General features: G+C 46.1%; 2 protein-coding genes and 1 long non-coding RNA gene across 6 annotated transcripts in view; 2 read left to right on the top strand and 1 right to left on the bottom strand.

The window, feature by feature from the left end:
* Positions 1 to 441: 441 nt before the first annotated feature.
* Positions 442 to 25,555, bottom strand: part of MYO7B (myosin VIIB) — a 50,290-nt gene continuing 25,176 nt past the window's right edge. Inside the window, exons 25-50 of the mRNA XM_069864934.1 lie at positions 25,084 to 25,293; positions 24,043 to 24,210; positions 23,778 to 23,858; positions 23,192 to 23,319; positions 22,698 to 22,824; positions 21,470 to 21,589; positions 20,793 to 20,966; positions 19,116 to 19,343; positions 18,537 to 18,704; positions 17,880 to 17,997; positions 17,660 to 17,786; positions 16,750 to 16,919; positions 15,871 to 16,052; positions 14,933 to 15,060; positions 14,227 to 14,384; positions 13,620 to 13,773; positions 11,328 to 11,483; positions 8,489 to 8,594; positions 8,260 to 8,373; positions 7,425 to 7,512; positions 6,209 to 6,315; positions 5,558 to 5,743; positions 4,642 to 4,758; positions 3,873 to 3,956; positions 2,914 to 3,033; positions 442 to 2,125 (exon numbers count right to left, since the gene is read on the bottom strand). Of these exons, the coding sequence (XP_069721035.1) occupies positions 2,042 to 2,125; positions 2,914 to 3,033; positions 3,873 to 3,956; positions 4,642 to 4,758; positions 5,558 to 5,743; positions 6,209 to 6,315; positions 7,425 to 7,512; positions 8,260 to 8,373; positions 8,489 to 8,594; positions 11,328 to 11,483; positions 13,620 to 13,773; positions 14,227 to 14,384; positions 14,933 to 15,060; positions 15,871 to 16,052; positions 16,750 to 16,919; positions 17,660 to 17,786; positions 17,880 to 17,997; positions 18,537 to 18,704; positions 19,116 to 19,343; positions 20,793 to 20,966; positions 21,470 to 21,589; positions 22,698 to 22,824; positions 23,192 to 23,319; positions 23,778 to 23,858; positions 24,043 to 24,210; positions 25,084 to 25,293 (3,603 nt within the window). The 3' untranslated portion in view covers positions 442 to 2,041. The remainder of the gene's footprint in view (positions 2,126 to 2,913; positions 3,034 to 3,872; positions 3,957 to 4,641; positions 4,759 to 5,557; positions 5,744 to 6,208; positions 6,316 to 7,424; positions 7,513 to 8,259; positions 8,374 to 8,488; positions 8,595 to 11,327; positions 11,484 to 13,619; positions 13,774 to 14,226; positions 14,385 to 14,932; positions 15,061 to 15,870; positions 16,053 to 16,749; positions 16,920 to 17,659; positions 17,787 to 17,879; positions 17,998 to 18,536; positions 18,705 to 19,115; positions 19,344 to 20,792; positions 20,967 to 21,469; positions 21,590 to 22,697; positions 22,825 to 23,191; positions 23,320 to 23,777; positions 23,859 to 24,042; positions 24,211 to 25,083; positions 25,294 to 25,555) is intronic.
* On the top strand, positions 7,425 to 13,436 carry LOC138724717 (uncharacterized). Its single transcript, XR_011338100.1, has 3 exons — positions 7,425 to 7,557; positions 7,877 to 7,929; positions 13,336 to 13,436. It is a non-coding gene; the product is annotated as an uncharacterized lncRNA (long non-coding RNA).
* Positions 16,471 to 25,555, top strand: part of LOC138724714 (uncharacterized) — a 38,830-nt gene continuing 29,745 nt past the window's right edge. For all 4 annotated transcript variants that reach the window (XR_011338099.1, XR_011338098.1, XM_069864933.1 and 1 more), the window contains exons 1-2: positions 16,471 to 17,021; positions 18,455 to 19,454. The gene's annotated coding sequence lies outside the window, so the exon portion shown is untranslated. The remainder of the gene's footprint in view (positions 17,022 to 18,454; positions 19,455 to 25,555) is intronic.

Raw genomic sequence — 25,555 nt, 5'->3', positions numbered from 1 at the left:
TCGTGCATCGGAGGAACCCTGAGGATTGCCCAGATGTAATGTACTGTTGTGGTGAATCCACGTTTTGGGTCTGTGCTGTTTGTTGATGAGGACGTGCAGAAAGGGGTATCCTGCTCGAGGCAGTGCGGTGCACATTGGTGGCGTGTGTTACAGGTTGCCCAGGGAAGCTGTGGCTGCCCCATCCCTGGAGGTGTTCAAGGTCAGGCTGGATGGGCCTTGGGCACCTGATCCAGTGGGAGGTGTCCCTGCCCGTGATGGGGGGGGACTGGATGAACTTTAATGTCCCTTCCAACCCAAACTATTCTATGACAAGTAGATGGGACACTATGATCATTTACAGGCTGTAGCTGATGTCTGGTAGGTTTAGGTTACAAGGCTTTAAAGCAAATATTCATATTTTGGGGTTTTTTTTGTTAAAAAAGACATCGTGATTGATTTTCTGCAAGGTTTATTGAAAAACCAGAAACAATACAGTTTGGCTGCAAAATTCCTTTTTGTACAGGTGAAGTATCGAATGCTCCTTGCAGCCCATCAGATCAGGCCTAGGGTAACAAAACAACTCCAAGTCATTAGTCTCAAAAGTTTCCATTGCCAGCAATGGACGTTAAGAACAGGCATATCTAATTGCTTGCAAAAGGATCAACTATTCTGACAAGTGTGGCACTCATTTAGATGCACAAAGAGAGTGGGGCTCTTCCCTGCCACCCATGAACAAAACTCCCATTCGCGTTTGAATTTCACACCCGCCCGTCTGAAGGAAAAAGGGAACCATTGTGCATACATTGGCAAATTAAAGTGAGAGATCTAGCAGAGCTGCTCTTCCAGCGCTGCCAGCTCGTGTCTCAAGGAACTTGGTGTAAAAGCTTTAAGACAAGTCCACGTTTCGTGGTGAGCGAGGGAGGGCTCATCACTGAGGAAGGGGAGCGCTTGAGGTCTGAGGGGTGGTTTCAGCTGATGCTTTACATGCTCTGAGTACGCTCTGGTTCCTCTAGGGCCGAAGTTGTGTGTTTACAAAGGTCTGAGAGATGAACAAGTGCTGAATTGGATTTTACCACTCCGAGTGCCTGCTAAACAGGAAATGGAAAAGCAGAGGAGAAATTAAAGCTATTCTTGTCTCATGAACAAATGTCTGCATAACTCCAGGCTGAGAACACTTTTGTAGAGCAGAAAAATCTCTTTTCAACAGATCTGGTATGCTGATTTGCACTGAATCTATAGCTTGGAATGGGAGGAACTGAGTAAAAGCAATGGACCCAACACCCAGACCCATTTCAAGGTTTGTTATGCTTACTAGAAACCGCATAAGAAAGCAGTTTTTAGTTTCCAAGCGCATTATAAAACACAGAAGGAGGAAAACCATGTAATTTAGCCAAGGCAATGGTTAACCAGTGGGCAGCCCACAAAGTTAGCAGTGCACAGGAATGACAGCTGTATTCGGACAGCAACTGGCTGTCACTGCCTACTGTAACTTGCAGCACGTCACCTACTAGTGATAAAAGGATGAAACTCATCTTGCCTTTTGACGTGTCCAGTTACCCTACAACTAAAGGGTATTTCTCTACTCTTAGAATTTCCAATAGCAGGAATAGAAGTAACGTTCCCTTTGTTTATAAAGACTCAAGGAGTTTATGCATTTGGTAAGAGCATATGCAACAAGGGGACCTTTTCTTTCCAAAAGGAAGAAAACTGTTAATATGTGGCTCTCTAAGAATGGAGATTTTCAGTATTAGATGAGGCTCTCATATTAGGGTTCCTCTTCCTTCTGCCCCCATATTATCTTAAGATCCAGCTAAACTTTCTCTACATCCAAAGTCTGAATGGAATTCTTATCCTACATCTAAGACAGACAAGTGTTACAAATGTTTGAAAGCACGTGTGCCCTTGATCTTCTCTTGTGGTTGTACTTCAGCAGCGCAGTTCATTCAGTGTACAGTCAGAAGACTGATCGAGACTAATATTTTTTAAATGGCATTTCTTCTGGGAGATGAAATTATAGGTAGTTTGGCACAGATAGAGGTCGTGGGTTCTGTTTCCACCCCCCTCAGGCTGGGAGGTTCTTTTGCTTGTTTACAGCATTCATTAGCAGGTGTACGTAGGATGTTAGCAGGTCGTCCATTTTGTAACCCTGTCAGAAGAGAAGATTCTTAGTCTTTCAAAGAGCTCCAGAAGCAAAAATAACTATCATTTCCTCCCTCTTTCATCTTCTTCTTAGGCTCTCTCCTGCATGGACATCTCCTCTTTCAACAGCTATTGCTGTTTTGATAATTGTTTATCTATTCCTTCTTCTACTCTTCCCTCCATAGATTTACAAAACTTTACAGAGCGTAGCTCCACTGTGTCCTTGTCATTCAAACTACAATTGTGTTCTGTACATTGACGTCTTTTACTCTGGAATCCAAGCTTTTCTGTGAGACAAGTCAGCCCTTGAATATTTTTATGTTATCATTACAAAGTTGCCTTTAAATATCAATGTGGCGATGCTTGCCTGAGTCTGTGGACAATCTGAAATCAATTTTTTATAAGGTGGTACCGCTCACTGACAAGTGTAAAATCTTACAAGGCGGTGTTAGTGCCTAGACGGATCAAACCATGCGAGAAAAAAAAGCCTCTTACGTAGCTTTCTGGGTAAGTGCAATCTTTTCTTTATGCTTCAGATAGATAGAGTTTTGATGTATGGGAAGAATTGGGGAAATTACTATTTTCTCTTGTCCCTGTGGTTCGCTGCTTGGTATCAGATGGCATTATAAAGCACTGAATCAGTTCTAAACTGTGATTTTATTGACCTAGCAGTGAGGGCTTTTTATATCTGCGTTGGTTTTAACATCTGTTCTGGCACGATTGTTCTGCAGCAATTCTGGATGTAAAGGAAAAAGTAGGAGTTTCTTTTGTATAGCTTAACAAAACTCTTCTTACCAGAGATGTCTCACATAAGATCCGGCTTCCTCGTACCAGGTTCCCTATTGTCATGTGAAAGTACGTGCTCCCACTGCTCCAGTTGGAGATTTTATTGAAGGGGTAGACTGTTAAAATATCCTGGAAGGGGAAACAAACTGAATTATGCAACATTTCTTGAAAGAAAATGGGCTGTTTTGCAAGAAAACTTGTAGACCCTGAGCATTCTTTTTCTTGCCCATTTCATTGATAAGCAGTGGATCAAGGTAAGTCTTGCACCCAGAATAGTGGTGGTTTGGATTTTCACCAAGCAAGTGAGTCTTAAGGAGACTTCCTTCCATTCTATGATGATCTTTGCCTTGGCACACTGACATTATATTTTCAATAACCTAAAACTCACTGAATGTTTGTTCTCTTAATAGAAGCAAATAGTGATATTTATAATTGCTTTTACCTGGGCGTTTGGTAAGACCAGAGCGTCTGGGTTAGGGAGCTGGTAAACGCCGTCTTTCAAACTGATCTTTCAAACAATTTGGGTTTCTCTAAAAGTGTTTTCCTGAAGCAGATTCTCTAGTGCACTGACCATCTACCTGCCCGATCTTACCACTTTGCCCAGGTCTGTCATGATTACCACTTCTTTTCTCAGAGATGCTCTGCACTGCTTCCTTCCCAGTGCAGAAACCGCAGAGAAGTGATTTGAGGCAATAACGCAGAACGGGGCTACAAGAAAGCTGAGGAGGGACTTTTTACATAGGCTTGGAGGGATAGGGCTGGGGGCAATGGCTACAAACTGGAGAAGGGCAGATTGAGACTGGACATAAGGAGGAATTTCTTCACCATGAGAGTGGTGAGGCCCTGGAACGGGTTGCCCAGGGACATTGTGGATGCTCCTCTTTGAGGAGAAGATCCTATTGCTGTCCCTAAATTGGCACAGTCAGTTAAATCCCTCCTTAGACAGACTCTTAAGAAGCAACTGTTACCTTTGTCTTCTGATGAATCAGTGACACCCCTTGCTTGTTGATTGCAATCAGCACAATGTCAGGGAGATTTGGCTCTGAGGTTTGCTGTAAAGAAGGAACAGAGCAAGATAGGCACAAAATGAAAAAATGATCCATATTAGGTGCCTAGTGACCTCTAAGAGCGTCCAGTGCTGCTGCTTCTCTTTACCAAATAAACACTGAAACATCAAGCTCTTAAGTGTCATGTAACTCTTGTTAGGGACAACCTTCTTGGCCATATATTGATGACTTGGGCAGCTGTTATGTAAAAACAGAATTGGGTCCGTTATTTCCTAGGTAATAGGCTTAATGGTTGGTTGCAAACCAGTGAAGAGACTAGTGGGGAGAAATTAAAGGTAGCAAGTGGGAAATGATTCCTGGAGGTATCAGTTGCAGAGTGAGAGGATTAGTACAGTTCTGTTCTGAGGGAAGAGTCCTCAGAGATTTTACAGCATTTTGTAGTGGAGAACGATGACAGGACAGCTAAGTATACAGCTGAAGACCACATCTGCTGCATAGTTGTAATATTAAGTATTACAGCTGGAACAACAACATCACCAGAAAACAACGGGCACAGTTCAGAAGGGATTAAAAACCCATCTCCCTGCTTTGAAGGAACTGCATTTTCCTCAGTGGATGACGGGAAGCCAGAATTATAATGCGTTCTCTCACAGATATGGAATTGTAGTCAGTCCATATCCCCCAGGGCTGCTTTACTGCCAAAGCTGTTCGTACAGGCCTTTAAACCTACCTTCACCTCAAAGAAAGCTGATCCAAACGTCGGCCATCGATATATCATTTTCAAGAAGGCAACTTTGGCCTCATCCACGGTTTTTCCTTCATGTTTGCTATATGCTGCAGTAATGCTCTGTTTAGAAAAAAGGATGCAAAGCCTATTCAGCTGGAGATAGGCAGGTTTCTGAAGCCCAGCATTAGCACTAAAGACAGCGTCAGACCATCACCAGGATCAGGCTTGTACCCACAGCAGCAGAAGACACTGAAAGTGAAAATAGCCATGGGGCAAAGTGGAGCCAGAACCTCCCCAATGTTCCTTACTAATGAGTTGGCTGAAGGAAGCCCAGGAGCCCAAGGGAATGGATTTCAGGGCAGAGGGGCAATATGGGATGAAACAACCTTGAGAAACCCAGTGTTCAACACCCACAGACACATATCACGTTTTCTGGTGATACATTTAGAGTGAATTTCCACTCTGTATTTGAGATAGTGTGTTGTGTTGTCCTTGGTGGCTAAGTGATAAGTACCTGCTGAAACTTCCTTACGTTTAGGTGGAAGAAGGATCCTTTTGCTATGAGTAGTGTGCACGTGGTGCAAGGTGACTTGCTGGCCAAACTATGAAATATTTAGGACACATCTTTAATTTTCTGCTTCTCTACAAGGTCCTCAAATCCCCAGTCCCATCAGTGACTTTCCTCTCTATAATCTTCTGGGCACTGAAAACAGATTGCTGTCTCCAAGAAAAATGCTTGTCTCAAATTGGATGTCCAGGGCTGCAGATATCTTTCAGAGGTTTGATAGAGAGGATGCAAAAGCTGGATTGTAGGAGGCAAAATGGCAACATCCAGCAGCATCTCTTCATGTCTCTCAATGTCTATTTTCTCATAAAGCTCTGTGGAAGCAGTATGATTAGTGAAAGCTGATGTTCTTACCTTCTTCCACTCATCTGGTGAGATTGCCCGGAGTAGATTGTCTGGCACCAGCTCCTTCAAGATTTTGGGGATGGTTGCCAGCTGTGTGTGGTCATTGTTGAAGCGCACTTTATAAATCAGCCCTGCCAGCTGGACAGCTTCATCCTTGGAACACTTGTGGTAGCCTCTGAGGTACTTCGGCAGCTCCTGGAAGAGATCAGCTCTGAATCCAGACAGAACAGGCTGAAGCAAGCACTGACTTAAGTACACTAGATCTGTGAGGTCAGGATGCGAGTCTTGCTAAACACAGTCCAAGGGCATCTCAAGAACTTTTGATGCCTTCTGAAAGTTCTTTGGATGGTCTTTAAAGGTCTTTCCCAACACAACCCAGTCTCTGATCCTCCATACAATTACGGAACAAGACGAGCACCTCCAGGGAACAATGAGGTAAGGGAGCTGTGCTCCGAACATAAGCAAAATGCGGGGTGAACACTATGAGAATGAAATCTGCCCCTGAGGCTGAGCTGTGCCCTCCACAGGCGTTCCTTGGGAGGGTCTATACTGCAGGCCTTGGGGAGGGAGACTGCAATGCTCCAGCAGGCTTAATGTCTCAGGAGTGTTTCTTGGATCACATCGCCTGCCATGATGTTTATGCTTTAAGGAACTGGTTACCTGATGGTAATGAAAAATAGAATCAGCTTTCAGGTCCTTCCCAGGAGTTACATTCAGCCACAGCTTTCTCATGAAGTACACCTCGTAAGCCACAGACGTAGCAGCTCCTAAGGAAACAACATCTCATTAGTGTTCTCTGTCTCACTGCAGTGTTCTGCCGTTTTTTAAATGGCTTATAAGTTTCTTCAGAAAACTCATTCTGGTATTAATAGTAACAAACAAAATTACTAACAAAAAAGCACAAAAGGCTGTTTTAGATGACCAAGGCAGCGACCAGTTAAGAGTTCCTGGACACGGATCACGCAGTGAACTGAGGTGCAGGCTCTCCAGAAATGTGGGAAGAAGCTGAGGATGCCAGCACTGTGAGTGTTTGTTACTTCTTGGTGCTCATGACAGCTGCCCTCGGTGTGCAGCACGCCTCGATCCTGTTATACTGATGCAGGTGCATCCCCTGATGGCTGCGCTTACAGGAATTAATCGTGATTTAGCGCACCCACATCTTCATGCTGTGATTTTGCAGAGCTCCCAGCAGCATCAGCTGTGGGGAGAAGAGGGGAGTTGAGAAGTCTTAGATACGTAAATAGTGCTTCATGAAGCTGAACCTCCAAAGGCCAGGATAAAGAATATGTAATCTGAGTTGAGTTTGAGTTTGATGTAGATTTCAAAACATGTTATACATGAGGGTGAAGTCCAAAGAATTGCTGTCATTAGTGTTGTATTTTATTCTAACAAGTGTTCCCCTGGGAATACAACTTGTGCTTTAGTATCACCAGGTGATAATCCAGCTAACAATTTTCCAACAGCCCAATGAATGGGAGTGCGTGAAGAACCTATTTACACATGTTGGCCAGTATCTGGTCTGGCAATGCATGAGCCTTGGACTGTAGAGGATCAACCTGTCTAACTTGTGTGCATCAGCTGTTTTGGATGCAACAGGTCAAAGAAGCTTTGGTACCAATTCAAAATTTGTGGAGAGATCCCCCCCAAAGATGTTCTGGTGTTTCTGATAGCCAGTGCTTGGCTGCATCAGGTCCCTGGATCTTACTGCTGGTACAGGCAGGACCTGTGTATGTACATATGTACGAAAAAGAATGATATAAGGTGGCTCTGCCACACGCTTCCCAAGATAGAGTAAATCCTACTGGATAAATTTGCTGTTTCATCAGTCCAACACAGCACTTCACGCAGCTTATTGTCATGCTGGCATTCTCCTTACCGTCCTTCACTGGTTTGTTTCTTCTGTTCCAGTCCGTCACCTGCCTTAGTGAGTCGAAGAAGTAGTCCGCTTCGTTCTGACTGATCACCTGGAAGAGGCCAAGCAGTGAGGAGCGGAAAGGAGGGATCAGCAGGTAATCTACAATACTGCCTGTGCCAATATACCTAAGTCTCAGGCTGAATTTTCTTTCCTTGTCTGCAGTGAGAGAGCACGACTACAGCAGGAAAGAAGTAGAGAAATTATCTACATTCCATATGGGGATTTTTATTGCACCTTCTGTTGCTTTTTTCTTTCCAGCTTGCTTATTGAAGTCAAGCTGAAGATACCTACCTTATTCTTAGCCATCTCCTCTTTGTAAAAGATTGGCATGTGCTGTGTTCCTCCTTTCAGGAATGCCACACATCAGAAAATCCCTGTGCGTGGACTCAGTGCTGCTTTTGCCTTTATTACAGTTCCAGAGAGAAGGCACCTCTTGGGAAGGCAGCCAGCCTAAGCTTCAGCTCAGGTAAGGCAAGCTCTGAGAAACTAGAGCGCAATCAAACGGTGCTGGTCAGCCACTGCTCTCCTAACACCAGCGGGTACTGTACGTGTGGCACTAAACCACTTGGGTACCAGCAGACTGATCAAAACCCTGCATCTCCACCCAGGCCCTTGAAGAGACTCAAAAGAATTGTCAGGTGCTAAGAATTTGAGTCTAGGTTTGGGTCTAGTAAAACAGAAGCAGTAATGAGCTGCTCTGTTGATTGGCTTCAGATATGGTTGTTTAGGTGGTTGGGTAAATAAGTAAGAGAGGAGGGGGGAGTCTGGCTACCCTGCAATAGTTGAGAGTAGTTACCTTGTCTGCAATCTTGACAAAGAGGCTGAAACCTTCCCAGGAGCTCAGCTGCAGTTTGGCAGCAATGTTCTGACACAGAGTCCGGATTTTGGTGTTTGTTCCCACATCAAATGTCTGTGAGATAACAAGACATGTTACACAGAGGAGAGGAAGAAATGAGAACACTGAATGTCTTGAAATGTGCTCCTGCATGAACACATCATGGCTGGGAAAACAAGTAAGTTCTCACCTGTTCTGTTTCATTGGGGAAGCAAATCTTGTGCGAGATCTTAGTGTTGTTCTGTAAGATGGCCTCAACCTCCACAGGATGAGGTGCCCACTTCCTGGAGCCACTCCTGGAAAATGCCACCACCATCGTAACAGATCAGTGCTGGATGTTTAGCCTTTGAGGAGCTGAACAACAGGACTCCATCCAAACAACAGATTCCATCCCAAATGCTAGTACTGTGCGATGGGGCAGGACCTTCACCCCAGTGCAAATTCTGTGTTTGAACAGCGAGAAACTGAGGGTGGTCATGGTGTGGATATTATAAGTCTGTTCTACTCTGCAAAGAGGCTGCATGAATAAAGCCCCTTCCTGGCCATTACCCCTTCTATGTATTCAGCAACATTTTTCCTTCATGAGGTGTGAAGATAGTGGCCACGAAGAGAAATACTTATTTTTAATACTTACATCAGAAAAAAAGGTATGCATTCAGATAAAAAATGAGTTATGGCTCAGGAGGCAAGTACCAGAAGGATTTGGAGGGCAGCTAGAAGCAGTGTGTTTTATAGAGGAGCTGGCACGCAATCACTGTTCGAGAGGCGCTCGAGCTGTACAATCCTTCCTTGAAATTATCTCTTGGAGCAGAGCTGCCTTTTAGAGCAAATGAACTGGCCCTGAAGTCTGAGTCATGCAGAAACCTTGATGAAGTTAAAGTGAGCACAAGTCTAACAAATCACCTTCAGGGCTGGTATTTTCCTGCCCTAGGTGGCACAGAGCAGGCTGAAGCTCACGGGCCAAACCTCTCTCACGCTTGGGCCAGTCTCTCAGGAGCAGAGCTCACTCTGGCATCCAGCTTGTCTTGTGCAGACTTGAAAACTAATTGTCCATTAAATAAAGTAGTTCAGCGTGGAGAAGGAAAAACTCACTGTAACCAAGTTGAACAGCACGTGCTCTGGCTACTGTGCAGGCACCGTGAGGAGCGTGGACCTGCCCTCCTCAGCCATCTGCTCCTGGACTCGCAGCAGAAGGAGGCTGTAGGAGACCAAGGAAGTGCAGCAGCTTGGCTGGAGGCACAGGACCATCTCTCCTTGCAGCCTCAGCTAGGAATTCATCGCCAAGGCAAGATCTGCTTAACACCCAGCAGGGTGCTCGCTTGCTCCCTGCCCAGGAGTCTGGAGATGAAGCTGTAAAGTTGCTTATGGAGGAAAAGGTGAACCCAAGGGCTTGGTTGGCTTCCACTCTGCGTATTACAGGTCAGTCCTTTGAGCTGGCTGCTCTCCCCCTTCCAAAGGGAGCAGGTTACTTAGAATCATAGAAGAGTTTGGGTTGGAAGGGTCCTTAAAGATCATTTAGTTCCAACCCCACCATGGGCAGGGACACCTCCCACTGGTTCAGGGATCTCTTACAAATAGAAGTTGGACTAGATGATCATTACAGGTGCCTTCCAACTGAAATGTTCTGTTCTATTCTAAGAAGGTGCAGGTTTAATCTTAGGAAAAGAAATGCTCCTAGGAAAAACAGCATTTGTCTTTGTTCCTCTTCCCACTCGCCAGGCTCCAGATCTAAGCAGTTTACCAAAATTCTCCTCCGAAAGAACGCATTCTGCGTTCCCCTCCCTGTTTCCCAGCTATAAAGAAGACCTGTACAGCTCAACAGGGCTTAGAGCATGAATAGCACATGATATAGGGAGGCAGGAAATTTTCAGCCTTCTCCATAGAAAAACCAATGAATGGCATCCCTCGCCATGCATTTTTCAAGCACTTCAAAGGCAAGTTCAGTGTGCAGTGACATTTCCTCAGCAGTGCCAAAATCTCCACCGCAAAGGGACAGCCACTGTGCTAGCATCCCTGTCGAGCCTGCCCCGCAGAGCTCAAAGAGCAACCCCACAGGGCCCAGACGAAGAGAAGGGGGAGCACAGAGGAGCTGGAGGGATAAATCATTGGGAATCTTCTTTGCCAAAGAAGTCTGTGGCATGCAGGCAGTAACTCGCAGCAGCATCCAAATGGAGAAGGCTGGGGTTAACCTTGACGCCCAAGCAGCGTGTTCTCAGTGTCGAGCTGGGTAATTCCAGTGCCTGGAGGAATCTAGGCAAACCTTCCCCCCCTCCAGGTCAGTTGATTCTACCTGGAAACCAGGGAGCCCTTCCACTATGTCTGGTCACACCAAGTTCATTACAGCAAAGGTCATTTGGAAGCCAGGGAAGCGCTGTGGGCTTGGAGCTACATTGCTTTGACCCTCATGAGGATAGGGGAATGCCAAGAGGCCCAAGAGAGAAGTGTCCTGGTGTCAGCAGCCAGGACAGTCTCAGGGTGCTGCTCATTTGGGTTTCTTCAAAGAATAGGAATTGATTATCTTGCTCTGTCTCAGCATGGATCTCCTTTGCCTCACCATCAGGAAACCAACAGAGCCACATTAGTGCCCTGCAGTTGTCAGTGACCTCAGTGACCTAGTATTTTTAGCAGCTCTGAGCTTCTAAGATTCAACAAACCCAAGACTAATCCTCAGGCACAAGTAAGGGGGATAAGGATGTGTTGCCTCACCAAAGGAAAGCAAGGTCAGGATTTCATTTTAAGCTGCCTGCCCTATAGGATGTTGGAAATACCCAGCTCTGGGCATCGAGTGATTATGTGTGATGCTGAACTTTTTAAAATGTTGCTAACTCTGTGAAAGAAACCAGTGATGCTGTGACACAGACCACTCTTTGTGGTTCAAAGTCCATCAGAGAATTAAAAATAATGATCGCTTAATTAAAAAAAAGGATGTGAAGAGAGAAAGGCAAGTAAGAGTCTCAATGTTTTAGCACGTGTGCTTTCTGGTGCCTGATTTTTAACACCTTGAGCTGGCTACGTGCTGGACTGTTTACCTCATCACTCTCTGAATCCTCCGACCGCACTCCAGGGCCAGTGTCTCTTTCTGACGTGTCTCGATGAACTTCTGGGCATGTTTCAGCAGTGACTTGCTGGGTGGGAACAGGCCAGTGCAGAGCCAGAGGAGCTGCCAGCCCTTGGTGACGCTGTACCTGTCAACGCCAAGCAAACAGTTCTGCTATAACCACATATAATTCTTTGACCCCACATCAGCTACAGTGGAGAGAAACACGCTCCCGTTATGCATGCTGTGCCATTTGCAGAGAGCTGCAAATCAACAATGCCTTCACACAGGATCTGGCAGCTGTTTTCTGTGCAGCAACCGCAGCCCGTATGCAAAGACAATGCTAAATCCTGGCCGATAAATATTTATGACAGTTGCAAAACTCATGAATAAACATAAGCTTCAGTTTAACAGTCATTTTGGCAGCCGTGACCCTGCTGCCATCCTCTTGGAAAGCCACTGCAAGTTTGCTGTCCAGGCTCTTGTGCACGTGAGTTGTGCTTTATCAGCTGCTTCTATTCATTCACCTGTGCTCCTGCTCTGAAAAGCGAACAAGTGGATGGTGTTGTGTAATCACAGAACCATAGAATAGTTAGGGTTGGAAGGGATGTTAAAGATCGTCTAATTCCAACCCCCTGCCATGGGCAGGGACACCATCCACTGGATCAGGTGCCCAAGGCCCATCCAGCCTGGCCTTGAACCCCTCCAGGGATGGGGCAGCCACAGCTTCCCTGGGCAGCCTGGGCCAGGGCCTCCCCACCCTCATGGTGAAGAAATTCCTCCTTATGTCTAGTCTCAATCTGCCCCTCTCCAGTTTATCCCCATTGCCCCTTGTCCTATCACTCCAAGCCTTTTTATTAAGTCCCTCCTCAGCTTTCTTGTAGCCCCTTCGGGTAATGAGGTAGTTCAGTTTTTCAAAACCCCAGATCACGTTTGTAGAATTTTCGAGCAGCAAGCCAGTTCCTCCAGCCTCTGGACATGTGGAATTTGCCAGTTGAAGCTCTCATGGCATCGTGCCGTCACTGTAAGAAAGGCTGTGCAGCCAGGAACTGGTCAGTCGTTCTACCTTTGAAGCCAGGAGCAGAACACACGTGAGCTGTGTCCCAGGGACTGCTCTCAAAGGTAAATGGTGTGAAGTGGTTTTGATTGGGAAAATCAGCAGGTCTCCCTTTAGGCACCAGACTCTGCTGAATAGAGACGTCCTGGCTTCTTAATTCCCATTTACTCTTCTAATTTTGCAGATGAAGGCACGCTATTTTAATCCCATTTATACTCTATAGATCAGTGGTGTTTGTGTCTGTGTGAGAGCATGACACGGTCCACAGGGCAGTAGCCTGGGAAGGCTGAAAGATTTGTTGCTCTGGCTGTTCGAATGAAAATATATGGAAATAGCCACCTTTCAGGCATTGTTTTTTCCACATCAGCGATCTCTCTCAAAACAGTGAATGACTGCCAGGACTAAATTGGTGGAGTACATCAGGCATGGCACTGTGGCTACAGACCATGTATTAAATAGCCTGTAAGATTTACTGCAAACAAAGGGATTTACCATTTAAGAGTTAGACCCATGGTAGAAGTTCCACTAAGTTTAGTATTTGTGGAACAGTAAGAAAGAAAATCAACTAGAACCTCCTTCTCTACTTTTTTTGCAGTGACACTACGCATCTAGAAAGAGACAAATTATTTTGTTAATAATTTGTATTACTTTAAGGTGCTTCTTGCAATTCAGTTCCCCTGGAAGGAGGTCAAATTTTACAAGTGGGAAAGCAAAGCCCAGCCTGGTTCAGAGACTTCTGCATGGGCAGGGGCCTGTGTTACCAACCTGTTCTGCAAGCCAGCTGGGTAACCTCACTGATGTAACTACTAAAAAGGATTAGCAGGTAGTAAAAGATGTAGTGTGAACTATGTGTTGATAGGAGGGAAATACTGGGAAACTCAACCAAAGGGAGTGCTGGCAGCACAGTCCTGAATGCATGCAAGTGCTCTGTTTTCTTCCACAGATTGCCCTGGGACTAAGGGGGCTCCAGTAACGCCTGCCCTGCCCCACACCGTGCTGCCCAGGGCTGAGCGTTGGATGCTGGTGGAGCACAGCAGCACCTCAAGGAGGCAAGTAATGGTCCTGCTCTGACCTTGTGGTCCTGAGTGCTCTGCAAAGGTGAAGGGAAGGTGTCACTGACATCTGGCTGTCCTTCCCCTCTGTCCTCACTCTGGCAGTGGCGTAGCAGGGATTCCTGATCACCACCCGCCCCGCAGCTCTGCAGGCTGGTTGCACCCAGGTGAGTACCTGTTTCTGTTCTCAGTCAGTTGCTTCATAATCTGACAGTAAATCTCATCCCGCAGGACCTCCTCCTGGATAGCCGCTACAAATATCTGGTCAGTGACTTCCACCGAGGAGTGTGTCTGTTTGGAGGGATAGTCCCCCATGAATTTCATGATGGGTGGATGTGCTGTTAAGGACAAAAACAGGCCAGTTTCGGAAGGTAAATTTGGTCTTGTCTGGATCCCGACGTGTCTGTGACTCCATTGATGTCTAAGTGGCAAATACTGGGAGGAGGGACTGGAACATGTTCTCTGCCTGTCCCCTACCCCCTACTCCTAAGCAGCTGTCACTGCTTGGCTGTGATTTGTACTCTATTAGCTGCTTGCTTTGGGCACATGCAGGAAATGGGAAATGTCACTTGTTCCTAAAGCCACATTCTCAGTCGGGGCTTGTGGAGCACTGGGAGGGAACGGCACCTTTCCTCTGCAGGCAAGGGAAAGACCAGGAGTGACGCAGAGGTGATACCCCCTACCTTGAGGTAAATGTACCCCCTCTATCACAGGCAGGGCCTTATCTCAGTGGAGGGAGCTTGTCCTTCCCCCAGTCTCAAAGCACAAGAGGGAAAGGATATCAATGAAGGCCTGACAAGCCAGGTCCCGAAGATCAGGGTCTGTGCACGCTGTCTTCAGCAAAGGCTGTTTCAAGGGCTCTTTAGAGTGTGCCCACAGCTGACTGCGCCCACGGGATTTCTGGAGAACAGCTTTGCTGATGGATTCCTTCTCAGGAGCCCTGAATGAAGACAAGCGCAGGCAATAAAATGTTACTGGATTAGTATTGCCATGAACACAGGAGGTCGTTATCACAAAGACTTATCTCTAGGCACGTTCTTTCCCAAGACAGTGATCATATATCTCCTTTGATTTTACAGGTCAAAAAACCCAGAAAAATGTCACTTCTTGCAGATGCAGAAGGGAGAAGGCTTGCAAAAAGAAGAATCGTTTCAGAAGGTTAATATTTCCCCTGCTCTCCAAGGCCTGAGATGTTCTGTATCATCGCTAGCCTGCAAGTGCTAAAGAATGGGTGAGAAGTAAGGAATCCTGCTGGAAAGAAGTAAGTCCAGCTGGGGTTCTTCTACCTTTTGCTTTGCATTTCTGCAGACAGGAGATACAAGTGGGCCATTTTTGAGGACCTCTGCACGTCCAAAGTCACATTTAATTACAGGGAACAAAGAGAAGGAACCCAAACAGAAATGGGAGATACCGTTAACATCCTAGGCTTTAAGGATCACTGAAGATCAACAAGAACTTTTCTAGGGTGCACACTACACAGAGCTTCACCTGAAATGTTCATAGGAGAACTCCTCCAAGGTGTAAGGCTTCACTTTGAGATCCTCTTCATCAGGTTCCTCCACGTAGGAGTTCTGTGAAGCTGTCCTCCTCTGGTCTGGAGACATCATCAGCAAGCTCTGGAATGACATAGCCAGGTAGAGATGTCACGTGAACACAGGTCTGTGCACATATTGTCAGGTGTCACACAGCATATACCTGCAGATGGTGGATACTGAGCTCGAGTGCTCTGTGCTGCAGGAGATATTCTGTCCCCTAAGCAGCATCTTTCAGACACTCAAGAAAGACTTGGGAGTAGGAGACTCAAGGAAGTAATTTCCATAGACACGAGACTGGTGGCCATCAGAATGTAGGTGATTATCCAAAGCAGAACACTTGTCAAAAGGAGACCTGCTAACCACGGGCGTGTTTTTCCACAACTTTTTCAGCTTTTTACTTGTTATCACAGCATCCAATATACTGAGTCTCCAAAACCAAAGACAAAATCATTAGCAGACTGATCAGTGGGAAACTTTGTGCTGACTCCCTTGAAGCCTAAATTCTTCTAAAGCTACCTGCTGCGCTTAGGGCTTCCCTTGACACCTGACGTGATCATCAATCAAGCCTAGTGGGTATACAGGAAAATTCAACTGCACACCCATTTCTAGTGATTGCTGCCAGTGCCAGGCACTGAAATCCCTAATGGTGAACAGACTGTTCTTTTGAAAGTCATTGCTTTTGTGCAACTGCAGTCTTCTTAAAGTTTGGGCTAGGTTTAGTTTTGTTTTCAGACAGGACAGAAGAGAAATGCTTTGCTTCAATGGGTGGTAATAGAACTGGTCTGACTTTGGAGGAACAATTAACTTCCAGTTATAAATTCAATCATATTTAACACTGTCATTATCATTTATCTTCCAGTCTCCTCAAAGAGAGTGCTCAGCTTTTCTTACCAGCACTTGACTAGAGGGTTTTGTGAGAGAAGGAATGATGTAGATGTCTTCCAAAAATACATTCCCTGTTTTGCCTGTCCTTTCATTCTGGGCATTGATCCAACCAGCGTCTGCATCCAGCCTTTTGTCTTCAGTGAAGATTAGCAAGTCTCCCTTCTTGAAGGACAGGATGGCAGGGTCTTCTGGAAAACAGAATAAAGGAGTGCTGTTCAGGCTTGACAGTCCAAGAAAATGCAAGGGGATTGCAATGTGAAAGACAGGGGAACTGTAGTTTTGAAGGCTTGATTTCAATTAGCAATAAAAAGTGTTTTGTGTAAATACAGCTAATCATCCAGCAACACTTCAGAGAAATCACTTACATTTCACCTGGCGGCCTGGTTTTGATCCCCTGAGAGCAATGGCAGAACTCTGATTCAAATGGATGCTGCATTTATGTCTAGAACTGGCAGCAAATCATGGGAAGAAACTCACTAGCTCTAAGTAGGTGAAGTGCTAGTAGTAAGTGGGTAAGTACATTCTAAACCCCTCTTGTCTGTTCCAGCCAACTATATGGCACAGAAACTTCCAGTTTATCACCTCTGTGAAACTCTTCTGGGAAGGATTTCAGGGGAGCCCAAATCCAGCTCTGCACTTTAAGCAGGTTGAGCTGTTGGACTAAACAACTAAATACAAACCACAAAACATATAAGCGAGAAGGAAGGGTAGTTTGCATGCAGAGGTATTGAATCACCTTGTCTTACGCTCTGTATGGCTCAGCTGATCACTGTGCCTCAAAAGGACTCTCGCTGAAGTTCTCCCACTTCCCTTTGAGCTCTTTCTAACAAGTGCTGTGGGTTTCAAGATTTCTTCCCTACCCTGTAGTGACGGTACAGGACTTACCTTGGGATTTTCTCTCATGCATTGCCACAGCAAATCGTGATCTCTTCTTCAGCCCTTCCAGGAACATGACCACCAGCTCAGCAATGACAACGCTGTTGACAGACGTCAGGACAAACTCCTCGGCACGGAGTGTGATGAGAGTGCAACTCTGTCCAAATGACTTCACTGCCCTATGAAATATTCAACAGTTACCAGAGCATCTGAAAAACTTACAGACCCACCTGCAATCACAGCCAGGGCACCTACGCCTCCTCGCAGACAAATCCCTTACAGTGAGTATTGGTGGTCCTTGATTTGCCGTCGCGGTAGGTGTGAAGGACTGGAGTGGTTCAGGTTCACTCTGGACTCCCCCATGGTTAGGACAAAAGTGCTTCATTACAGACAAAAGCTCACCCTTCTTTTGGAGTAACTGGGCAACAAGTAAATCTGTCACAGCCCTCACAGAGGAATTGTTTGTGTATGTAAGGCCCTGTTCTCTGAGTGATCTGATGCAAGGATACGTGCCCTGAGCAAGCCAACCGTTACCCTCTTTCTCTCAGTTCTCCTGTTCAGGTCCATCACACCCGAGAAGTATACGTGCTCCCAGTGTGCTGATGACACGATGGCTTCACTATGTTATTTATACAAGCCATTCTTGTCTTGATGAGTGTCTGTGCTTTCTTAAGCTTTTCAGACTGAGCATGATCATCTCTCCTTCCACCAGCTGGTGGAATTCAGCCATTTTAGTATTTCCCCTACAGGCTGCTCAGAACTTGTCCCTTTCTGCTTCCCAGACCTGGGCTAAACCGCATTTCCAGGCTCAGATCCCAGGGGGACAGTAGAGAAGGTACAGCTGCCTCCTACATAGAAAACCCTTTCTGGATGTGGGCAGAGATGCCTTTTTTGTTTCTTGTCTTTCTGGGGCACTCACCTGTTGGTGTGGATGCCAGTTATCTCTGGGAAAGTCAGCTCAAAGAGCCGCTTTTCTGACTCATCCAAGAAGCAGATACCTTTCCAATTTACAGCCACAATAAAGTGGTTCTTGGGCAAGCTGGGACCTGAAAATGCAGAATAAACTCTTTATAAGTGCTATACAAGCCCTCCCCTATTGCTCTTCTATCTGTCCTCTACTGCCAGGCTCCAGGCATTACCTGAAAACTTAGTGACTTCAAAGAATCGAGAAAAAAGCAAAGGCCACTGAAAGCGAGCAAAATCTACAAGCTGTTCCTTCACAGTCTGATGGGAGAGACGGTCCTGCGTGTATGGGGCCTGCAATATAAAAAGATACCCAAGGTTTCCTTAGTAAAATCTGGTTTGCGTGATCTGCAAACAATAAAGAGCAGCCCGCTGCCATCATTGGTGTCAAGGTTCCCTGGAGAAAGTCAGATCAAAAACAGCCCCCAGGCACCCACGCCAGAGCAGATGAGGGAATTCCAGTCTTCCCTCAAAACCCCCCTGACTGATCTTTTCAGACTCTAACACCCTTCAGGTGCCATGGAAATGGTAACCCATCCAGATCATTCCATCCCATGCCCATCCTGACTCAGTCTTCGGATGTAACCTTAAAAGATACTCTTATCCAGAGATTTTTAACGTTTTTTTTTTTTTGTTCTTTTCCCCTGCTGAGTCATATATGAAAGAGTGAGTGGAAAAGTTCTTTGTTCTCCTAGTCGGAATTAACTATTTGGTACATTCAAACAGATATTTTTCCTTCTTCTCTCAACAGAATATTCATAAAAGGAAAGGTGAAAGAAGCAGAAGCTGTTACTTGATAGTGTTTCCCCAGCAGTGCCAGACAAACCTCTTACCTTAGCATGTGCGTAGGTTATAAGGCTCACCCACTTCTCCAGGGGCTTGGACTTCAGCTGTTTCACTGGGATACAGTCGTGAAGCACCTTCTGCACAAGCTCGTTGTGGATGGAATCTCCAAACTGGATGTAACAATATTTTGCACCTATCTCCACCAAATCCTCCTCCTGAAATGATTAATCCATTAAAAGAGGCATAGAAAGATGTCATGAAGTCCAGCTAATCTCATTCAAACTCGAAGCCAGTTTAGGAATGGGGCTTTCCCGATTTTTGTCTGGATAAATCTTGACAGCAGAGTGAGAGATGAACTTTGCACAATCACAGCATCAAAGAGATTATTAGCAAGATATTTTAAAACAACCTAAACCACCCCCTCAGTCACGTCTCCAGCTGCCACATGAACTGGTGGCTGCAGAAGAAAATGTATGAATTACAGCTGGCACAATACGTGGACAGGAACTGTCAAGAAGGGAAGGGTTGTTCACAGCCTCTGGAAACTTCACTCATCTACCTGCTTCTTAGTGTAAGAAATGTTAATGTAGTTTTATCTCTTCAGGAGGATGAATAAGGAGACCCACCTTCTCACAGCGGTACTCTCCAAACCGAATGCCGCGGATGACCTGGTGGTAAATAAGATCAGTACTGATCGGATCCTCCTGGCAATTGTGCCAGGGGGTGAAGATTTCCTTCCGGAAGTAAAGGCGCCAGGGTGCGTTGCGTTCGTGTGTGCCCCGCTCTTTCGCCAGCTGTTCACACTGAGAGATGGCATCCAGGACGTGATCTCGTCCCCCACCCAGTGACCAGACCTAGAACGAAGGGACACGGCAGTTACTGGCCTGCCTGCTTTGGATCTGGGCTTGTGCAGGCAACAAACCCAAAGCTCCTCATCTCTTGACGGCAAGAAAACCTCTGAAAAGGTAAGCAGATGGATGCATAAGTCGTACTTTCGTAAATGTGTGTGCTCTCATGTGCAGGGATGCTATCAGGGAAAATAAGTTGGAAGTTAGGACAAAGCAGCTCTGGTTTGAAATCTCTTTGTCTCCTTGTACTTTGTTTGTCCCCTGTATATGCCCTTAAGTGCACATGCAGATGGTGCTGTAATCTAAAGAAAAACGCCACCTCCAAATTAATTTCTTTGCTATCAGTGCCCGACTGAGAACCAAGAGGTCATCCTGCTGTGTACGTCTGGTTTACAGCATTACTGTGAAAAAAGGCAAAAGGAAGGAGGCTGAAATGCCAGCATGTGAGCAAACAGGAGCAGCTCTGGCAGGGACCTTGGCTTGTATCAGAAACGGCCTGGCCAGCACAAATGGTGCTGGTGAGGCTGCACCTTGAATCCTGGGTTCAGTTTTGGGCCCCTCACCACAAGAAGGACATTGAGGAGCTGGCGTGTGTCCAGAGAAGGGTAAGCAGCTGGAGCCCAGGGGTTCTGGGAGCAGCAGAGGGACCTGGGGCTGTTCAGTCTGGAGAAGAGGAGGCTGAGGGGAGACCTCATTGCTCTCTGCAGCTCCAGGAAAGGCAGTTGTGGTGAGGTGGGTGTTGGTCTCTTCTCCCAAGGAACATGGGATAGGACAAAGGAAATGGCCTCAAGTTGCACTAGGGGATGTTCAGATTGGATATTAGGAAACATTACTGAAAGAGTGGTGAAGCACTAGTCAGGCTGTCCAGGGAAGTGGTGAAGTCCCAGTCCCTGGAGATGCTAAAAAACCATGTAGCTGTGGCCCTTTAGGATATGGTTCAGTTGGCACAGTGGTGTTGGGCTGATGGCTTAAAGGTCTTTTCCAATCTTAAAGATTCTATGATGGGGCTGCTGTACCCAGGATGAGAAAGTTACATGCAGCAGTGTAGGTGGGAAATATGTCTTTAAGCAGAACTCCCTGGCATGTCAGCCCCACTGGTCTCACCCTGCTCCAGCAGCTCTGCTGTTCTGCAGGCACGGGGGGCAGGAGGGATCCCAGAAGACGAAGAGACCACACTGCTGCGCTGTCCATGCATGGGAGCAGGGACACCACTCAGTTATGTGACCTGGCAAAGGAAACCTCACAGGCGAGGCAGCAGAAAGGCAGAACAGGATTATCAGGTCCTGAAATTCAGCTGGGATTCAGAACAGAGTTGGTTTGAGCCCAGGACTGAGACAGGGGTGCTTCTGGAAGGCAGAGGGAATCCTCAGTGAGGCTGGGTGGACAGCAGCAAACAGCACCAATGCCTCAGAAAGAAAAAAAAAGAGTTTTAATTCTATTTGTTCTATACTTTACCTTATCAAACACAGCAATGTAGAGCGAAAAACCAAAAACATCCTTCAGTTTAGTTTTATCTGCTATGAACTGGCAGATCTCTTTGGCAATGGAAGCAGAGTCTGCAGGGACAGTGATGCTTTGGCCATTCATCAGGGTGACGTTAAACATAATGGGTTTCTTCTGCTTTGTTGCCTGTAAGTCAAAGTTAAATGAGAGAAACAAATTATAGGCAACCCTTACTTTTCTGTGAAGAATGAAGAAGGCATTTAGGTTGAAGAGTTCCACACACTGCACGTCCTAGTCAGCAATTTTCAAGTACATCTCCAACACCCACACAGTTTCTTCAATGATGAGTCTTAAATATAAATTACATCCCTGGAGCAGTTCTTTCCATAAATGATGGTAAGAGCTTCCCTCAGGAGGTGGTTCTGGCCTGTGGCTCCTGAGTGGATACAGGTATCTCTGGGCAAATCCTGTGTTACAGATCTTAACTTACATCCTCCACTGGCTTTAGGTTAATAGAAGAGCCAGGTGCACCTAAGAAGCTGTGCAGACCAAGGCAGCTGCCCTTCAACCCCCTTGTGCAATTGCTTTCCATTATTGGACTCAGGAAGATCTGTTAGCACAGGTTAGTAAATGCAACTCGGCATAAAATGTCACAGATCAATATAATTAAGCAAAAAGGGAGTTGGTACCTGAAGTTCCAGCCAGCTCGGGGGTTCAGTCCGCGCTCCATTGACATAGGTACGTCTCAGGCGTTCAGCACAATATGGTGCGTAGCCTGCGGGCCCGTGGTGGATGAAATTCAAGAGGTACTATAGACACAGGGCATAAGAAAGAGTTAGGAAACACCAATCCTCGTAAAACACAAGGAATCTGCTGCAGCTGCTAGACTAGATTAGAGCGATCAGCTCACCAGAAACTGTTGAAGGTTGGGGTTGGGATTTGTATTTTGGAAAAGGAGGTTTGAGACACCAAGTTTTCCCTTGTTCCACAGAGCTTTTAGACTGAAGAGGAAGACTTGAGTCAGACTATTTGTTGTGTTTAACTACATGATGAATATTAGACAGTGGAGACTTTATTCTTAGAGTTAGTTTCCAGCAAGGGTTGGCCTTTCCAACTGAAGAGCCTGAAGTCTTGTGAGATTCTATATGAACCAAAGTGCTGGGAAGGAGGCTAATTGCAGGTTCAGTCTGCGGATTAAAGCTTCTTTTAGTTTTACGAAGTTCTTGGCAATGTCAATAGTTGAAGTCCGTGATTAAGACTGGATGTTGGAAGAGAAGGATTGGATAAACTGAGCTTTTGGAGTTTGTTGCCTGTTACCTTGGATGATGTGGTGTAAGCAAGAGACTTGTATTTCCATACTTGAATGTAGTGCAAGCATGGGTCAGTCACGTGGCTATTTTAACAATTAAGAATATTCTAGGGGTAGAGTATGGATGTGGGGAAAGAGAAATAAAGAAAGTCAGATCTTCTGTGAATTCTGCATGGTTCACACATGGATTGAGCCTGGTGTCAAAATATGTCTATAGTTGTGCCTGGTTTGTTCCAAGTAGTAGCCACTTGGCAGAATTTATGATTAGTTTAATCATTTGAGCTAGAGCGTCAATAAAGCAAGGCTGAAGGTTCAGGGATATCTATGGATTCTGTTTGCCTCTGAGACCTAGGAGGAAGGCTGGCTTCAATTGAGAGCCATGGCCTGTTTTGGAGTGGGGGCGGGCGTGTGGAACTGGATGGGCTTTAAGGTCCCTTCCAACCCAAACTGTTCTATGATTCTATGAGAGAGCTTCTGCTGAAGTCATGGCTTGAGCTGCTATGGCAGCCAAACAATTTATGTGACTATTTGTATCAAAACATCAGAATACACGAGAAACCAGATCAGCCAAGGGCCTGAAGCTGCTGTAGGAAGGGTTAGTAACGTACCTTCACAAACGTGTCTGAGGGAGGAAAGCAACCAAGGCAAAGTGACAGAAGGATCCAGCCTCGAGCATAGCTGCTCCTGTTGTTATTTTCAGTGAGTTGTTTGCAAATCTGGCAATAAATCTCATCCCTGTAATAAAACACGTGAAAGCAACAGATAGTGATTCAATCCGAATTGCCTTTGGTTACGTTTCCACTGCCAGCTTGGCATGACTGCAGCATGATGAGGTGGGCCTGAGCGAGGTTTCACCATGCTGGCTAGGTGATGCACCCCAGGAAAGAACTGCCACTGGCTTTGGCAGGGAAAGGCTCCAGTTGTTCTTGGTGCCCTTTCCATCCCTTGTTTCTCAACAAGGCTCTACATGACTAGCTTGGGCTTTCAGTCAGGAATCCCAAGAGAGAAATGTGAGACGTTTCCAGCATTTGGATGGAAGGGATGCTGAATTTCCTTGAGGTAATGAGTGCATGACCCTAGAAAGGAGGTACAAATGTCCTACCTGATGGCAGGGCGCAGGATTGCATTGCCGATAATGAAGTGCACTTTTTCTAGGTTGGACATAGGTCTCTCAGAGATCGAGCTGTCCTCCTGGAAAGCCTCTTCTCCACCTCTCAGCTGGTCTGTCACCTGAAAGAAACCAAGCAGAAAATTTCCCTCTTACCAGGCAGCTCCCCCAGAAATGAGAGATAGTCCTTCTCCATCTTTCTGGCTAAAACTCTTTCTGCTCAGTGCAGGAGCAGTTAAGGACAGGCTGTACTTGTCCCTGCCCTGCCCAAGCTAACTCATGAAATGCAGTCTAACGGAACTGTTCTTACTGGCTAGAAGAACTTTCTTGTGCTCTCCTGTACAGCCCCAGCCCACGGTTCTCAGTCTGCTCAAGGCTTTGGGCAAGCTGTTCTGTAATACCAACAGCTCTCACTATTCAACTGTTCCCTGTGTCCAGGGGTCACTCTTCTTCAGGAAGGGATGAAACAAATCTCTTAATTCCCAGCTGGGAGGCTGCTGCCACACAACATCTGACAGAAGGTGAAGACAGGGGTCCAGATAAAAAGACTACGGGGAAGCAATTTATTTTTACTTCTTACTTTCCCAGTCAACTTGGATGACCGTTTCAGCTTCAGGGAAGAGATCCCCTTGGAAATCTTGTTATCCTTTCTGTTTTCTCTCTACGACAGACATTAACATTATAAAAAAGTAGTTTAATGCACAGCAAGGATAATTCATGAAGGAAGGACAGATAGAATCTTAGAATCATAGATGCTTAAATGGAGATGGTTTTGTTTCATCTCCTCCTGCCAGAAGGAGATGCAGAAAGCAAATGAAGATACAAACATAGCCTGCTCCTCTCACCATATTTGGGCTGTCGTTCCTGAACTGGACCTGGTTTTTCCTGCCAAGTGTGTCATATATCTGTGTCATTACAGAGCTGCTCTTGGTGGTGGCATTCTTGGCAAACACTGCTGGCTCTGGCAGGTCCCCCATGAACCTCAGGATGATAACCCACACGACTAGAGAGGCCTGTAGTGGCAGAAAGCACAGTCAGACATTGCCAAGAGAACCCACGGACTCATGCTGTTTCTTCCTGCTCAGATGAGAGTGTTTTCTTCCTTTACCCAGTACAAGTGGTTAAAATCCACCCCCCTCCTCCCACCATTTACACCAGGAGTTTACTTTCATCTCAAACATGACAGCAACATTCATAACACTCTTGTGCTAAAGAAAGAGAGTGCAGCTCTAGAGGGAATATCAGCTTTGCTCTGTGGGTGCTGAGCCCCAGTTCCCTGTGCTGGCACCTGGCAGCCGTGCTGTGGCTGCAGAGAGGCTGAGAGAACTTGGCTGGCCTACACTCTGCCTTTAAGCCAGCTGGACAGACAAGCAGTGGAGCAAGCTCTTCCAGGAGCTCTCACACTGAGTAATAACGAAGCTTGTGGATCCTCCATTCTGCAGTGCAGCTTAACATCATGAAAAACTCCCCTCCTCGATGGCTCAACAGGAAAACTGGAGGCCTGGGCCTCCCCCTTCTGTCCTACCTCACAGCCCAGCAACCCTTAGATAAGCAGAGCGATAAATGAGCTCTGATGCTTCTCTCCAGTCTGTTTTTGCCCTCAAAGGGTATCTGGAGAAGTCAAAACAAGCCTCTCTTTAGCAGACTAAAAGTGACCAGAGATCTTGTGTTGGGCAGTTATCTCTGTGAAGTGCCTGCCTGCAAAGTGCCAAAAAAAAAAAGCTGATGGGAACTACAACTTTTGTGCGTGAGCTTACAACTGTCTGCTAGGCTCTAAAGCCTCTGGTTCCCCAGGCTGTGCCTGTGGTGGCAGGACCCAAGGAGAAGGGGACATGTAGAAGCCAGGGCTACGGAGGGAGCTGGTTCAACAACAAAGAACAAGATACCAGGACGTTGTCCTTGTCGTCGTGGTAGAGCAGTGGGTGCCGCAGCTGTTTCCGGATGTGGGTATGTGTAGATGAGCCCTGGAAATAAGTAGCCGCAAACTTCGGGAAGGTGAACTCTTCTAAGCCATCTGCTTCCTCTTCTAGCTCCACACTCATGGGAACCATGTCCAGGTCCACCTCGTCCAGCCTGTTAGGCTTTGTTTCTAAGTCCTGTGCAAAACATGAGGAAGAAGCATATTTTCTTTCCCTGCACTCTGAAATCCTTATTTTATGTTTTCTTTTTTTTTTCCTCTTTTTTTTTTTTTTTTTATTCTTGGCCATAGGTCCTCCGTAATTTTGCTTTCCAGCTGACCCCAAAGCCATTTTCGGCTGCTACCAAAAGATCACTGGGGCTCAGAACTTTTCCTTCTGAGACACGTCCATTCCATATGGCTTTCCTCTCTTGGAAATCTGCATGAACACTGCTGGTGAA

The sequence above is a fragment of the Phaenicophaeus curvirostris genome, chromosome 10, assembly GCF_032191515.1.
Source record: "Phaenicophaeus curvirostris isolate KB17595 chromosome 10, BPBGC_Pcur_1.0, whole genome shotgun sequence".
Lineage (NCBI taxonomy): Eukaryota > Metazoa > Chordata > Aves > Cuculiformes > Cuculidae > Phaenicophaeus > Phaenicophaeus curvirostris.
This window is presented reverse-complemented; position numbering and strand designations above follow the sequence as displayed.